Below are 16,999 nucleotides of genomic sequence, written 5' to 3' on the forward strand. Positions count from 1 at the left end.
CTAGTACATGACTCTCAAGCTTAATTCGCCGTTACACGTAGCTACTTTGAATGTTAGAGGACTGGGAGCGAGAAGGCGACAATGCAAGCTCAGTCGCCTCCTTTTGGATAATGATATAGATATAGCAGCTGTGCAAGAGTCAAAGATTGAGAGCCAAGAAAGCACTGACCGTATGGTGGCTTCTTTTCAAACAAACTTTTATGTGTGTGTATGCCATTCTGTTGGTGTATCGGGTGGATGCCTTTTATTTATACGTAACACGCTGGGAGTAAGCGTAGAGTCCGTTTTTGCCTGTCCAATTGGTCGTCTTTTGGTTACCGATTTTACCTACTCTAATTTATGCTGGCGTGTTGTGTGTGTGTATGCTCCCAATTCAGGGCGTGAGCGTGAATTGTTTTTTCAGTCTATTGAGTTGTGGTTGAAGGTCGACAAAATCTTGCTTGTACTTGGTGACTACAACTGTGTGTGCGCAGCTGTGGACCGAGCGGCCAAGTGTAAACCTCGAAGAGATAGAAGCTCCGAGCTGTTGAATGCACTTGTGCATGAGTATAGCCTTGAGGATGTTGGTAGTGTGTTCTCCACTGGAAACCAGCCAGAGTTCACGCACTTTCAGCGAGATAGCCATGCCAGATTGGACAGGGTGTATGCCTCGGTAGATCTTGTTTCCCTATGTACTGCATATGATGTCAAACCTGTGTCTTTCAGCGATCATTGTCTCGTGAGTGCAGTGTTTGGTCGCAAAGGAAAGAAATCGCGCTTTAACTGGTACCTATGGAAACTGAATGCCAAACTTCTTGCCGATGAAGAGTTCCTTACTGAAGTTAAGACAGAGTTTGAAAATCGTCTTGCTATGCGACCAGTAAGTTTTGCAGCGGAATGGGACAGCTTCAAAGAGTGGGTCAAATTGAAAGCAATAGAAAAGAGTAGTAAGCTGCGATACAAAGAGAAAGAAAAAGAAAAAGAACTGAATGAACAACTTGCTCTTTTTTTGAGCATGGAAAGTACTGTGCCAGGGCATTTCGCCAGTAAAATACGAGAGCTTAAAAGTGAGCTGGAAACAATCGACAGCGAAAGATACACAGCGGCTGTCATACGTGCAAGGGCTGAAAAACTTTGGGCTGGAGAAGTGCCGACAAAACGAGCCCTAGCAGACGAGAAAAGATACGCCTGCCAGAAAGAAATTAGGAGTATAAGGTATGGCGGCCATATCACAGAAGATGCTAAAGATATTCAGCATGCGGTAGCAGAGCACTTCGAAGAACTGCTTAGCGCTAAGCTTGAGACTGTAGGCGGCTTTCAAACAGACTTTCTAAGACTGATGCCTGCACTGGATGACGAAAGTAAAGCGCGCCTAGAAACACCGATAACGTTACAGGAGATAGAATCTGCAATAGATGACCTGTCACCTGGGAAAGCCCCTGGACCCGATGGTCTAAGCGCTGTCTTCTTTAAAACGTTTCAGCACTATGCGGCTCAGTTTATATTCGATGTAATCACTGAAGCTTACGAACGTAATGCTGTTCCATTGTCTTTCTCTACATCGCACATTGTTCTAATACCCAAGACAGAGGATCCGGAGAAACGACTGTTGGTGGGGTCATATCGACCGATAAGCCTCACCAATGTTGACTACAAGGTGTACATGAAGGTTTTAGCAAAAAGACTGCAAAGCGTAATAAATGAATTGGTTGGGTCTCATCAAACGTGTGGCATCAAGGGTCGATCGATTGCCACGAATATACATGTCGCAAGAACCGTACTAGAATGTGTTGATGCACTCGGGGGTCAGATAGCCATGATGCAATTAGACTTGGCGAAAGCCTTTGATCGTGTTTCTCACGAAATTCTTTTTTCCATTTTAGAGCATTCTAACCTTGGTGAAGTCATAGTGGAGGGTGTTAAAATGGCTTATGCGAACTGCACGACCCGTATTATAGTGAATGGTGAACTGACTGACAGCATTGCAGTACGGTCATCAGTAAGGCAGGGCTGCCCGCTCTCACCCCTACTTTTTGCACTGTATTTAGAGCCACTTTGCTTGGCTATCATTGATAGCGATCGCATTTTAGGATTCAAGCTGCAATCAGCACACGTGAAAATGCTAGCATACGCTGATGACATTGCAGTCTTTTGTGCAACCAGAAAGAGCATCTGTGAAGTCACGGGTGTCGTTCAAACATTTTGTGATCAAACCGGATGTAAGATCAATTGGGAGAAAAGCTCTGGGTTTTGACACGGTGATTGGGACGTGACACCTGATTTCTTCTGTAAGCTGCGATGGTCTGCTCTCCCAACGCGATATCTAGGCGTGCCTTTAGATTGTTATCGAGATCCCAACGTGCACTGGATGGAAGAAACATCCAGAGCGAAAGAAAAAGCGGATGCGTGGCAAGGAAGGCAACTCTCAATGTTTTCGCGCGCTTCTATTTGCAATGTTTTTCTTATTTCGAGGCTGTGGTACCTCATGAATGTGTTGTGTGTCTCACGAACCTCAATTCAGAAAATGCACCGCGTTTTTGCTGTTTTTATTTGGGCATCCACGTGGGAAAAAACCGCCCGGACGAATTTGTTTATTTCTGTTAAAAGGGGCGGGCTTGGCCTTGTCCATTTGTTTTTGCGTCAAGTGGTTTCGCGATTTATATTCCTGCGTGATCAAAAAGATATCTTTCTAAGAACTGTGATGCAAGTGCGATTGCAGAGGTTGCTCCCTGAATGGATAGTGTCATGTGAAAGCATGCCTGGTACTGTGACTGGCTACCTGCGCGAGGTTGTTTTTTCGTGCAAGTTGCTGGAAGTGCGGTTTTCTTTTGATTACCTTTTAAATGTTCCAAAAAAAAAACTGTATAAAGATCTCATTGACGTGATGCTGCCGGTGCCTTTTTACCGGGCATTACACTGTGGAGGCCCAGGGCAGGACGTTTTGAAAAGAGTCAAGAAGATGCCCTTGAGGCCATCTTCTAAAACGTTCCTTTTCAAACTTCACTCTAATACGCTCCCTGTTAAAACCTGGCTGAATGAAAAAGGTATCTTCGTCCCATGGACAACGAATTGCCTGTTGTGCCAAAAACCGGAGACAATTGAACACGTCTTCTTACAGTGTTGGGATGCTGTTTTTCTATGGGACGTCCTCCAAAGGACAATTAAAAAGGAACTTCCCCTAACTCCGTACGGTATCAGATTCCTACCAGTGCAGAACGATGATGCACCTTATGATTTAATTATGCTTCTTGGCCTCCATAGTTTGTGGAAAACACGAATGCAGGTGCGTCACGCAGATATAAATACACGATCTGCGCGTGAAAACTTCATTGAAAGTGCGGTGTATATACGCGAATCTTTCAGGATGCAGCAGGATCCACCACAATGGCAATGTCTATTTGATGAGTTGGTGAACCTGAAAAGATTTTAGCCGCGTACGCGTTAGCTCAAGTGTAGTTGATGTGTTTTATCATGTGTATTTTGTTTTGTGTTTCACGGCAATAAAGAAAAAAAAAAAAAAGTGGCCGAGCGGTCTAAGGAGCTGGTTTAAGGCACCAGTCTCTTCGGGGGCGTGGGTTCGAATCCCACCGCTGCCACAAACTTTTAAGCTTTTTGGTTTAAAATAAATTCAAGACTAGCCTTCCTAATTTGGACGTCAGTGCCAGACTGCGTCATTCTGTGTAAAAAAAAAAAGTAGCGTGGCCGAGCGGTCTAAGGCGCTGGTTTAAGGCACCAGTCTCTTCGGGGGCGTGGGTTCGAATCCCACCGCTGCCACATAATTTTAAGGTTTTTTATTTAAAATAAATTCAAGACTAGCCTTCCTAATTCGAATGTCAGCCCCAGAGAGCGTCATACCGTGGGTAGCGTGGCCGAGCGGTCTAAGGCGCTGGTTTAAGGCACCAGTCTCTTCGGGGGCGTGGTTTCGAATCCCACCGCTGCCACAAACTTTTAAGCTTTTTGGTTTAAAATAAATTCAAGACTAGCCTTCCTAATTTGGACGTCAGTGCCAGACTGCGTCATTCTGTGTAAAAAAAAAAAAAAGTAGCGTGGCCGAGCGGTCTAAGGAGCTGGTTTAAGGCACCAGTCTCTTCGGGGGCGTGGGTTGGAATCCCACCGCTGCCACAAACTTTTAAGCTTTTTGGTTTAAAATAAATTCAAGACTAGCCTTCCTAATTCGGACGTCAGTGCCATACTGCGTCATTCTGTGTAAAAAAAAGAAAAAGAAAAGGTAGCGTGGCCGAGCGGTCTAAGGCGCTGGTTTAAGGCACCAGTCTCTTCGGGGGCGTGGGTTCGAATCCCACCGCTGTCACAAATTTTAGCTTTTTTATTTAAAATAAATTGAAGACTAGCAGCAGCCACTACCTCGTATGCCCTGCCAGTCTCTCTTCCTAATTCGGACGTCAGTGCTAGACTGCATTAGCGTCCCGAGCAGCCTCAATTGCTAGAAACTCAGCGTACGTCAGAATAAAAACAAATGAAAGGTAATAAGATGATTAGTTTGGTTTTGTGGGCTTTAACGACCCAAAGCTACTGAGGCTATATCAGAGGCGCCGTAGTGGAGGGTTTCGGAAATTTCGACCACCTAGGGTTCTTTAGCGTACATTGACATCGCACTGAACACGAGCGCTTTGCTTTTCGCCTCCACCAAAAAGCGGCCGCTGCTGCAGGGATTAGGTAATAAGATGAAGTCGCAGGAATAAATGGAAAAGAACACGTAGTCAAGAAAAGATAACCTAATAATTTTTTTGTGTTCTGTTTGACGCCCTCTAATTTTGTATTGGGCCTGTTGCACGAGGTCACTATATATGAATGAGTATTTTCAGTACACAAAGCTATGTAGACACTATATACGCACAATGTACGCTTACGAAAGCATTAGGCGCTGCCGATTGGGGAGAATCAGCATGAAATATGTGCATAAATAAAACTAGTCTGCTCAGGGTTCTCAGCACAGGTTAATACTGAGAACTCTGAGCAAAGAAAAAGTTGACAACCTCACACACCAAGTTCCAAACCCTAATGCACCCCCACCAAGCTACCTTTTGATGCCCGCTCCGTTGTCCCCATCCTGGCATCCTGCTTGCGGAAAAGTACACATGCACTTATCCCTCCGTGTAATTACCCCTTCCCTAATAACTTAAGTAGACTGGAGGAGGTATCTCTTAGAAGGATAAGGTCTGGGGCGGCCCTTACCCCGTCGGTCAAGTGTCGATGGGACACCCAAGACATAGGACCGACTACCTGCCCAAATGTTCGACGCCAGCTGCGAAGGTTGATGTTCTCCACCTGCTGTGGACTTGTGCAGTGGCGGAGGCGTCAAGGACTCGGATTTTCAAGGAAGTGGGACTGTCGGTGACAACGGAGGAGGATTTCGCCAAGTGGAAAACAGGCAACAATAAAAGCAATAGCCTTCTCGAGTTTCTGACAGAAAACCAGTTACATGACTTTCTATGCCTTACGGCAAGTTAGCGCAATAAAAAAAAAAGCAGCAGTCAGCCTTCCTGGCAAACCAGGAAGGATATTCACAAAGCTGGATGTGAATTCATCTGCAAGCACGGAAAACGATAGCGCTCAATCACAGGGAGCAGACGAAGCCCGTAAGCGCCGTACACCGGGCTCCCACCGGGGTCGTGCAGTGGTAAGACGCCCAACTATTGTGCCGGAGCACCCGGGTTCGAATCCGACCTCAGCGGCTGCGTTTCCATGGAGGCGAAACGAAGAGGCGTCCGTGTGCTGTGCGCTGTCAGCGCACGTTAAAAGTCTCCAGGTTGTCGAAATTACTCCGCAGCCCTCCACTACGGCTCCTCTTTCTCTCTTTCCACTTTCGCTCCCACCTTCCTCCCTTCCCTTACGGCGTGGTTGAAGTGTCCACAGAAAACAAGTGAGACAGTTACCGCGCCTTTCCCTTCCTATAAATCAATCAATCAATCAGTAGACCGGGCTTTAGGCATTGCAAAATACTCAGTCTTTACAAGCACAATATGCGCCGCAAGTGTGTACTGTGTAAGGTTAAGTAACCTAACCTAACCTAACCTAACCTAACCTAACCTAACCTAACCTAACCTAACCTAACCTATCCTAACCTAATCTGCATTTCACTAGTCATCATTAGCGAAAGGATCAATCTACGGCTCTCGGTTTTGGCGCAGCAGCTGAATAGAAGGTAAATTCGGACAAAGAGACGTGCTTTTTGGGATCACAGTTTTAATAAACGAAGGACGTGGCCTGGAATCCAATGATGCGGTTTACTTGCATGTTAGATGCCCATAAAGTTGGACATAGAAATATACACATCTCACTTGAAAATACCAGCTAAGTATCCGAGAAATCGGAATATTTTGCTTTCACACCAATCTTCCTACCTTCTTTTACGGCGCGGTTCAGGTGTCCACAGAACAAGCGTGACAAATACTGCACCTTTCCTTTCCTCTTAACCGATTATTATTTTGCAAAAATAGAATTTGGTATGGAATAAAAAGAATCACCACTTGACGCAGATTGAAAAACTAGCGGCAGAAACATAGGTTACGTGGCGGGACAAGTTGTTTGGCCATGCTCTAAAGAGTAAAAATAAACGATATAAAGGCAACGCTCTTTGCCGTGTTTACATGCACATATACCGAACGCTTACCATATGCTTACTATAGACTTCATGCTTCCTTCTTTCGCTCATTAATCAGTCGCGTGCTTGAGCGCACGTGGTACTGAGGCCTTTCATGCAGCCATAAAACCGTTGCCGGCAGAGCCGCATAAATACGACGTGATAATTTTAAGCAGAAAAAAGGCCGCCGAGAAGATTGCCATTAAGCTTCTCCGCTAGTACGTTTGGTAATAATTGGTTCACAGGAAGGGAAAGGCGCAGCACCAGTTTCACTTGTAGCTGTGGAAAAAAAAAAACTGATTTATTTATAGGAAGGGAAAGGCGCGGTAACTGTCTCACTTGTTCTCTGTGGACACCGCAACCGCGCCGTAAGGCAACACCACCTAGACGAGGTGGTGTTGCGTAAGGGAAGGGAGGAAGGTTGGTGTGAAAGTGGAAAGAGGAGCCGTAGTGGAGGGCTATTGAGTAATTTCGACCACCTGGGGATTAACCTGCGCTGACATCGCACAGCACACAGATGTTTCGCCTCCATCGAAACGCAGCCGCCGAGGTCGGGTTCGAACCCGGGTACTCCGGCACAGTAGTCGGGCGTCTTACCACTGCACCACCCCGGCGGCGCTTGTAGCTGTGGACACCTGAACCGCGCCGTAAGGGAAGAGAGGAAGGTGGAAGTGAAGGTGGAGGGAGAGAAAGGGGAGTCGTAGTGGAGGGCTTCGGAGTAATTTCGACCACCTGGGGATAACGCGCGCTGACACCGCACAGATAATCTTCCCTGATGGGGCTGGGACCGCCGCTTGCGGCGGGGGCTAGCCTGCCACCGAATTTTTCTGTTGAGGCCGTCATTGCACCCGCCACCGTTTCGGGGATGGACGACGGCTGTTGTTGCGGCGCGCGTCTTTCTTTCTCTCTTTCATTGCTTTCTTCTCTTTTTTCTCTTCTGTCTGCACGAGGCAGCGGAGGTGGCTCAGCTACAGAGCCAGTAGCAGGCCCGTGCATTTTCTTTTTCTTCTTCCTATAGCCACAACAACAACAACATCGCACAGCACACGGACGCCGCTTCGTTTCGCCTCCATCGAAACGCAGCCGCCGTGGTCGGGTTCGAACCAGGGAGCTCTGGCACAGTAGTCGGGCGTCTTACCACTGCACCACCCCGGGGGGGAAGGGGGGGGAGGGAGATTTGGCCCTCACTAATATTTAGCGACGAAGACATCATTCCCCTCTCTATCGGAAGCTCATGACTGTAGCCCGTCAGTCTCGTCCGCAACATCCGCCACATCCAAATGTGTTGTGACGTCACGTAGTCATCGTGTCCAATTGCTATGATTCGACTTGTCAGCATAGATCAAGATGCAGTTCTCCACTCTATGCCTAAAGCATCGACGCTTCATTGTCGACTTTGAATTTCTCACTTGAGCTTCAGTAAATTTTCTCACTCACTTGAGCTTATGCTCCATCCTAAAACTCCGCCCTTTCTCGCTCACAGTCGGAATGGTTCCAAAAGGCTCCGAAGTATCTACGATCTTTCTGTGCCCTATATAGCTTGAAAACTTCTACCTTGCTGTGTTTTTTCTCGGATCAAATATGCACTTCAGACCTTAGGTGACCAACTTCGCTTTGTCAACAAGCTTCTATTTCGACGAACTACAATCGCAGCTAATGATCCAAACAAGCCTCATTTGGTACTGGTTAATACAGATAATTTCACGGTTGTTCAATATCTGCTTGAGCCTAGTCACGAAAAACAGGAGCACTGGGCGACATTGAAGTCCGCAGCTCGTGAACGCGCTGTGCGGATTTGCGCTGTAACCAAGATACCGAACCAAGAACTCTTGTTTTATCGCAGCTAGCAATATTACACTGGAAGCACTACAAAATGTGAGGCTGTGTTCAGATAGCTGTTTATAAAATTCAGCTTTAGATGCAAACTCTCGAAGCCTGTAACAAGATAGTTAAGGAACGTAGCTCAAGATAACACGCATTTCCAATACCAGTCGAGTCACATGCGAAAGCAATAAAATTGCACGAACAAGGTAACCTTTTACCATTTGGGAGCTGGATGTCAAGGACTTTTTTCCTTGCTCAGAATAATATGCTCTTATATTATGTGAATTCAAAAACTTGCATTTCTTGCAACTTGCAAAACTTGAAAACTTGCAAAAAAAAAAAAAAAAACATTTCCACGCAAAGCCTGTCGCACTCTAAATGATTTTGACATTAGCTGAGATATAATGACAATCAGTATATGTTATTTTTAGCTGACGGTCTACGTAATTTCATTTTGCTGCATTTGTGCGTAGGTGTTTCGCTTCAAAATGTATATAGAAGTCTCGAAGCAAGCTGCCCTTGTTATCAACATAGTATATGCATCTGAGACGTTATCGTATATACAGCTAGATTATTATCACGGGTTAAGAAGATTGCGATATTACAAAAAAAAAATTATTTTGAGCGATGGTCGAACCGTTCATTTCAGGCTTGCACTGGACATTAAAGAGCAATAAAGTGAGGCTCTAAGAGAAGAAGAAATGTTCGTACGATGCGGTAAAGTGAATTCTGCAAAAGTTATGAACAAAGCAGTGCACAGTGGTCCAATCAAGCGCATATATAGGTCCGGAAACGATCTCATTCTGTTTGCTTTATCTCCGATCCGGGTCGTCTCAACGACGCAGCACTTGAACGGGACTTGCGATGACGTTGCTTCTTACGACTTAGGAGAGTTGTATCTAGAGTTTGCTTCATGTAGTCCACGCCACCTTTATTTTCGACGACGGGAACAATGCTGGTCAATATCAGGACCTCGTGTTTTGGTGGGAGGACAAGCTGAGCGAGCATGGTCACGAATAGGGCCACTCCTGTAATGGCGAAGAGCATGTAGCCATGACCCACGTCCAGAAGCGCGAACATAAGGGTGGCACACAACCCTCCCAAACGACCGATGCCGAAGAACCAGCAAATGGTAGCACAGCGAATGGGAGTGGCGCCCACACTCATGGTAGTCGTGAATATAAGGACGTTGCAAACATACACAAACGGCTTGGTCAAGAGGAACAATAAGCTGTTTAAGAAGCCGTATTTGCCCGCGAATGTGAAAAACATTAAGCCAGAAATGCCACCAAGCGCGCCTAGGATTGCAGCCAGCGCGTGCGGTGAGGCAGCTTTCCTGGTTGCAAAGTAAAGAATAGCGAATCCCGCGAGGGTAGCGCAGCTGGATACCCACTGGAACCAGGCTTTTCTTTCTGCCAGTACGTAGGCGTCGAGGAACAGCATCGTGAAGAACATGAACGAAACGGCGAAACTTGAGACGCACATTACGGACGTGCGGTGCAGCACTTCTTGAACTGCAGCGACGTCTTCTCCCTTGATTCTAAGCTGGTGTTCGACCCTTAAAGCCTCGTCTTTGAGCCTCTCAAGCATGCACATTGTGGTGCCCAGAGGGAAGTGGTTCTGCTTGCCGCGCTGAGTATGGCCATTTCGGCGCTGGCCATGTCCTTGTTGGCAACGTGCCATCGCGGAGACTCCTGTGCGACGCTGAACGCGTATACCGTCAGGACCGTTGGTGAGAGTACGAGACTCTGCATAATGATCCAGTCGAGATGTTGCAGCAGCCGTGCGATGGCAAACCACACTTCGGCCACCAGCAGGCCCATGGCAATGGCGGCGCACAGGTGCGAACTCCTGTGTCCGTGAGCCGATGCCTCAAAGAACATCGTGGAGGAGAGCACCATGACCGTCGCGACGCAGCCAGAGATGAGAAATCTCGAGAAGACGTACACGTGGTACGTGACACTGAAGCATCCGGCCAGTGTGACCAGCTGCAGAACCACCACCGTCGAGAGAAGCACGGGAAGTCTACCGACGCGGTCGGCTATGAGTCCGATGAAACTCATGAAGAGCAGTGAGCCGGCGACGTAGACAGCCTGCAACACGGCAAGGAGCGGCCTTCTGTGGCACACCAGGTTCCAGTGGCTCACGATGGTCCTTCGCTCCTGTTCCGGGTCGTAGTCCCACTCATCGCAGTCCAGAATCCGAGTGTCGTTAGGGTCACCCGGCTGTGCGTAGACGGTGCAGTGACTGAAACTTCCGTCGGCTTCCAGAGGGATCGCCACGTTCTTCCAGGAGGCAGCTGACATCATCTCTTCGCCGCGCGGCTGCTTGCACCAGTGGTCGACATCACCCGCGATGATACGGAAGACAAGTGTATGGCACTGCATCGCACACATGCACACCATAGTGAGAACGAACAGCCAGCGCTGGAAGTTACCGTAGCCGAACAGGTCACCGCAGTCGAAGCAGTCGCTGGTTACCAGGTCGATCTTGGAAAGCTTCCGTAGACAGGGCAACTGCATCCTTGCAGTCAGTTTTGCAGCATTCTTCTTCTACCTTGGTAAATGGCACATAGCTACGAAGGGGGACTGGCCAGGGTTCTTGATGATGATGATGATGACCTCAGTCTAAATGGCACATACCAACGGCGGGGGATTGGTCAGGGTACATTGTAGATTCTAAAATATATGGCCAAGGACTCGTGTACTCAGAGAAATATGGGTGCATAACTGGAATATGAAAAAATAAATAAAAAGGAAAAGAAAAAGCAATGAAGTCTCACCTAACACAGGAATCTGTCTGATGAAATTGTGTAATCATGAATAGTATCGCACACTGGTTTTAAGGCATAGCCCGTGACGCTTGCCCCGAAGGAGAGGAGAACTGGAATGGTTAGAGGAAGGCCTAATCTTAAAAGGGGAGTCGCTAAGTAAATTTTATCGAGAGATGCGAACCGCCGGCAGAAGAGGAAAAAATGATCTTTGGATTCAATTTCTTTGCAAGACTCACAGAGGTTAGTAATGGATGGACCCGAACGACATAAATACAGATTTAGTTTCGGTAATCTGCAGCGCAAGGGAGTCATAGACGCTTGCAAGCCTCGCCACTGCGCGAGCTGCCTGGGTTCCTTTCTTCTTTGTCTTCAGAGCTGCGCATGGTGGTGCGACTGTGTAATTTGTTTCCGTTAGGAAAATAAATCGTTAAAGTGTTTATCAAAATATACCTCCTCGACTGTTTTACTTTTTTTACTGCTATATTTCAATACAGTTTTCTACCTCATTTCTGAAATAAAGAAGGGTATTTGGAGCGGCAGAGGGTACATTCCGATGACTGCGTACTGCAGTTCGAGTCAACTGTGTGGGAGAAGCGCCTTTAACGCTATTATGTTAAAAGATGCCCTGAGTTGCGTGTTATTCAATGTCATGTCGCAGCTTAAATGAACTTTAAAGTTGTTAAAGGGAGCCCCGGTTTTCCGGTTTGCATCTGTGGCGACCCCTCCGAGCTGACATACTGCCTCGGTATTAGTTATCTGTCCGACGATAATAACTGGAGGAAAGTGAATGCGAAGGACAGTACTCGGTGATAACTTTTCCACGCTTGACAACTCAGGTTATTAAAAAAAGAAAGTGAACAAAGTTTCTGGTGGTTTTCAATGTGCAACGGCAAATAACTGCGATATTTAGGTTGCGCTTTTCTCTTGCCATCCATCATGAGTCCATGTCGTTTAGTGATAACGGGAAAGAAATGAGCTCGCAAAGAAAGCACAGGGTGCCACAGCCTGTCGTCCACAATCTTTTCTGGTTCCATTGCTATGCTTGGAGAGGAAAGTCTAAGTAAAGGAAAATCGGAAGGCCAGCGGTTTCTGTTCTTTACTTTCATGCCGTGCGCTGCGAGGAAATATGAGGAATGCAGATGCCGTTATTGAACTACGTGTAATAGATATGCTAAAAATCTATCTGTCCCTCTTGCATATTGATCAGCCATAAAAACAGAACCAATAGCACTCAAAGTTAGAGGCACACTTCTGCTTCATGAGCAGCAAGACATAAACAAATCAGCGCAATTATGTACCTGCATGACGAAACTGCTTTACTACACATCGTTGCATTTCAGCATGGACCTGCTTTCATATGTACTTTCGTGAAAATTGTGAAAATTCGGAACCATGCAGAGTACCTGAACCAATACCAGCTATTATTGACGGGCCAGTACCTCAGTGAGCTTAGCTAGGGGCAATCTCTGCATATTTTGTATCTTTTTTAAGCGATACCCCCTTTGAGCGAGGGCGTTCAAACCGAGGTCAGGAGGGGGGGGTTACGGAATGAAAAAAAAAAAAATAAAGTCCTTTGTTATTGCATCACATTTAGTTTAAAGGCAGACGATTCTACCCTTTTACATTTGCCACAAAAAAAAAAAAAAGAATTCTAGACCATTCTTTAGGACGATATTCTCGTATTTTAAAGTCACGCTCAGTTAGTTTAGACATTTAGTGCGGTTATTCGAAATAAGCGTTTTCGTTAACTCTGGTGGGGTTTGTTACATACCTGAAACAGCAATTGCAAACGCACTCTTTTTCGGCCTGAGGAGAGCGGTTAACATCGCAGATCACTTTTCCTTTTAGTGCTACTTCTCCCTCGCTTGTACTACTATAGAACGAAGCTTGCAATCTATTTTGTACAATTTGGATTTGGTCAGTTAATATTTTTTACTGGTTGTCCCACCCACAACAAACGTATACCCTACGATCGGCAGAAACATAAGTATTGCTTTTTTAGAGCAAGCGTCGACAATTTAAGATTTCCTCGAGAGAAAGTTTGGGAATGAGATCAGTGCGACTGAATCGAACTTGGTGATGCAGTTAAATTAAAGGGATTTTACTTTCAGCAGGAGCATATATGGGTCGAAAATACTGCAGAACCATAACTAACGAAGAAAGTCAAGACGAGGAACAGGCGCTAACAAGAGTTGACAGTCAGTGACTATGTCTGCTTTGTTTGCCTGTTGAGTTCTCCTGCTGTTTTTGTTTTATCCCAAACGATAAACCTACTGACCCATTAGGTGTTATTTAGATGAATATTGTTCGAAAAAAACTAATGCTTACAGCGATGGTGATCTTTCAGAAAAAAAAAATACAATTTTCGGATAGTTGAATGGCTGTTTACTGCAACAAGAGAGCACGTGCAACAAAGCGTAAAATATTAATAAGCGACCAGCCGATGCTGTTTTACGAATTATTGGTGATTATCACATATAGAGCACATGTCCACGTGCACTGTCGTGGGCGAAAGTAAGAGGCGCTTGTCAGCGCACTCGGGATCATGACGAACTGCATGCGGCAGCCATCTCTGACATTTCTGACGTTGAGGTAGAAGTACTTTTTCAGGTGGCACACTGTGCAGGTATCGACATCAGTAAGGCTTCGTGTCTTACTTTTTCTCAGAATCGTGCAGCTCGTATGACAGTGGAACAAAGCGGAGCGAGAGGGGGGGGGGAGATTTTTGTTTTTTATATCGATAACGTCGCGTTACTGTAGCCAACAGTACATTAATAATGCGACTTCCAGTCGCAGAGTTGGAGCTCTTATGGATCAATGTTTTTTTTTTTCTTTTCAGAGGAGCTGTGTTCTAATCGGATCGCGTCTTCTAAATTTATGTATAGAGATTGGACACCAACCTATAGTCGTAGAAATCACATTTGCCTCCAGCTGTTTGCCCTATATGCACACTTCAATCCTTGTACAATGCAGAAGCTTGTCGATACCATTAATACTACAAATGAACCGTGCATTTTAACGTTCAACCGGAAACGCCTGTGGCGCCTGACAGGGTGGTGGCTATGCTCGGGGAATCCAATGGGCAAGCTTAACAGGCTTCACTTCATAAATGACGCCTACAAAATGCTTTTCTTAGAGTATTAGCCTCGGCGGTACGAAAAGACTTGATTCAGACACGACCAGGAATGGACTAAAAAGAAATACGAGCAGCTTGGAGGGGCCATTATGCAAAATAGAGCTTAAATCCATCGAACGAACCTCTGCCGCAAAGTTGTATTACCGGTTTACATTCAACGATAATATGAATATCAGTTTTGCGTCTCTTCGTAGGCAATGCTTCTTCGCTGGCTTCCTGATAACCGTTCTCTGCCTTGTGTACTGAGATGTCCCACTTTGGTCGATAATTGCCGTAATCCAAGAATAAAACTTCCGGCCCCACAGTTTGTTCAAAAACCGAGTAGAAAGGAGACTGAGTGTGGTAAATATATGATTGCTGTGAAGTCTTTGGTGATGTCAATGCGTCGCAGTTTAGACTTGCCGTGTGATTAAGCACAAGGTAGGTCCTATCACTTGCTGGAAACTTTGAGGAATATTTAGGACGCATTTTCTAAGCAACAACAAATCACAGCTGATTGGAGTTTGTTTTATTTTAATTCAAAGGTTATTTCGTTTGAACTAATAGAATTATGGATTTCAGAAATTTTTTAATTTTGCCGCTGATATGCGCAAACGTAGGCCAGGAGCTTTGCATCTCTGATAGAGAGAGCTGGAAATACAGTAGGCGTTTATTTTTCCTCTTTCTTTGAATAATGGGTCGAATGTAAAAAAACATAATTTTAAGATTATTCTGAGGAAAGAAAAAGACATGCCAAAAGCAGCATACACAGAAACGTTTATTTAATAGCTACTAGTCACTATATATGCGTCCGACATCCCTGCCAGCATATTTGATAAATTCCTTAACATTTGACTGCAAATTTCAGACGATGTCAACTCGAATTATGCTACCATGCCTTAAAGGGCTCATGAAAGCTATTTACTAAAATTATAAAACGTGAACGAGCAATATGTATTCCATAAATCCTTTCCGCAACGCACAAAAACATTAAGTTAGATTCATTATCATAGAAAATATGGGCGATAGGAAACGAAGCTTCTCCTCTCCTCTCCGTCCTCATCTCAACTCACTGACAAGAAAAAATTAAAACAAATCGATGTGGCGTCCCAAAACGCTCCGTCCCGCCTGCCTAGCTTCGGAACGTCCAATAAGCGGGCGTGGCCAGCGTCCCACTGACGTCAATGGGGAGGGAGGTTTGGCCACGGGGATGTGTCGCCCCAATCAATTCTGAGCTGACCCAGGAGTAATTTAAAAAAAATTATTTGGAAAATATCAGCTACACGCAAATATTTCAAATTCGACTCGAATGCAAACGAAAATTACCTCTATGGATTTTTTGCTTTCGAATTTTGCCGCAAATAGCATCTTATGAGTCCTTTAATATGAGTTGTGTCTAGGGTAGCAATATAAAAACGAGCATTTAAAAATTATTTCAAGGCAATAGTATTCTTTGGCTCATGCGTGGAGTGGGCAGCAGCAAGCCGCACAAAACGCACGTGACCACGTGACCGCATGACGTCACCGTAACATATGTAACATAGCATATGACAGGTACCATCGTCTCATTCGCGATCGAACCGGCTAGTGGGACGCCGGCAAGTACATCCAATTCGAAACAAAAAAATTGGGGACATATAACAATGAAATAGGGTATGAAATGTGGGCAGTACGAAGTGCAACGTTGGTATTATTTATTATTTGAAACGCTTGACTCTTAAAACAGCATTGCACAGGTTATTTGCAAACAAAAAAGAAACAGAGAGAGTCAGACGGTCACCTGCTTCCGGACGACGGGCTAGTACGCACTGCGCAATGCCCTTCGGGATCTCTGGCCACCTCAGCACATCTACACTGGTAGGTCGGTGATCGGTAGGGGTCACGCGTGAAACCTTTGCAGGCGAACAGCAAAGTAATCACATTGCGAACAAAAATAAAACGATGAATAAAAAAATCCGGAACACGAAACTTCTAGTATAGGAGATGTCAGATTGAGGGGGAAAGGGAGCAAGGAGACGGGGGGACAAGAAGGGTTAGTTTACAACCGGCCAGCAAAAAAAGTAAATAAAAAAAAAATAAAAAGCATGCCAACCTTCGAAATGTGAATGTGGCGTGTTGACTACCCCTGTAGGAATACCATTCGCTGATGAACAGCTGACTCTCTAGGAAATCCGCAAAACACGCAGAGACGTATTATCAGCGGGAAAATGTTTCGACATGGTCACCGTGTCTAAACCGCCTCGTTCCGGTTTTACCGCGGAACAGGGTGATAGACCGAAGTGAACGTCGCAGATCGCAGAAATGCATTCTGTAGTCTCAGCCGTAATGACAATGTGACACAGAAACGCGTGAAGCTAAATGGCGCAAAACCTCGGAAAAGTCTGCTTCTCAGTTTGTTCGCAGTTCACGCAGAGCTCGTTCGGAACAACGCCCCAGTGGTGGCGCCGGTAGGTGTCAGCAGCACCCCTCCCTGGGTACGCCATAGAAAATACTTCACTGCATCTGGAAAATCTGGGCAATGGGCGTCCCCCCACTTGCGGTCGGGCTCATACATTCGGAGGATATTAGGCGGAAGTGAGGCTATACACAATATATGGTCTTGATGCGGGTATAATTTGCTATACTCTTTCGGCAAACATCTCTTCCAACTATTCGTAGAAGAAAAATGAAACGACGTAGAAGGGAGTGATGTCGTTGGTATGCTGTT

General features: G+C 45.7%; 1 protein-coding gene and 3 non-coding genes across 4 annotated transcripts; 3 read left to right on the forward strand and 1 right to left on the reverse strand.

Moving 5' to 3' along the window:
- The first annotated feature begins 3,671 nt into the window (after positions 1–3,671).
- TRNAL-AAG (transfer RNA leucine (anticodon AAG)) lies at positions 3,672–3,753 on the forward strand. Its single transcript has one exon. It is a non-coding gene; the product is annotated as a tRNA-Leu (tRNA).
- An 85-nt stretch (positions 3,754–3,838) lies between these two features.
- TRNAL-AAG (transfer RNA leucine (anticodon AAG)) lies at positions 3,839–3,920 on the forward strand. Its single transcript has one exon. It is a non-coding gene; the product is annotated as a tRNA-Leu (tRNA).
- A 286-nt stretch (positions 3,921–4,206) lies between these two features.
- Positions 4,207–4,288, forward strand: TRNAL-AAG (transfer RNA leucine (anticodon AAG)). The gene has a single exon. It is a non-coding gene; the product is annotated as a tRNA-Leu (tRNA).
- A 5,675-nt stretch (positions 4,289–9,963) lies between these two features.
- Positions 9,964–10,926, reverse strand: LOC146191812 (solute carrier family 22 member 13-like). The gene has a single exon (XM_084600378.1). It carries the CDS (start codon positions 10,924–10,926, stop codon positions 9,964–9,966), a length of 963 nt encoding a protein of 320 aa, XP_084456504.1.
- Between the last annotated feature and the right edge of the window lie 6,073 nt (positions 10,927–16,999).

The sequence above is a fragment of the Amblyomma maculatum genome, chromosome 4 (assembly GCF_055883805.1).
Source record: "Amblyomma maculatum isolate TAMU_Amacu chromosome 4, ASM5588380v1, whole genome shotgun sequence".
Lineage (NCBI taxonomy): Eukaryota > Metazoa > Arthropoda > Arachnida > Ixodida > Ixodidae > Amblyomma > Amblyomma maculatum.

Coding starts and splice junctions, on each gene's coding strand:
- LOC146191812 (XM_084600378.1), bottom strand. CDS start 10,926: ATGCAGTTGCCCTGTCTACGGAAGCTTTCCAAGATCGACCTGGTAACC.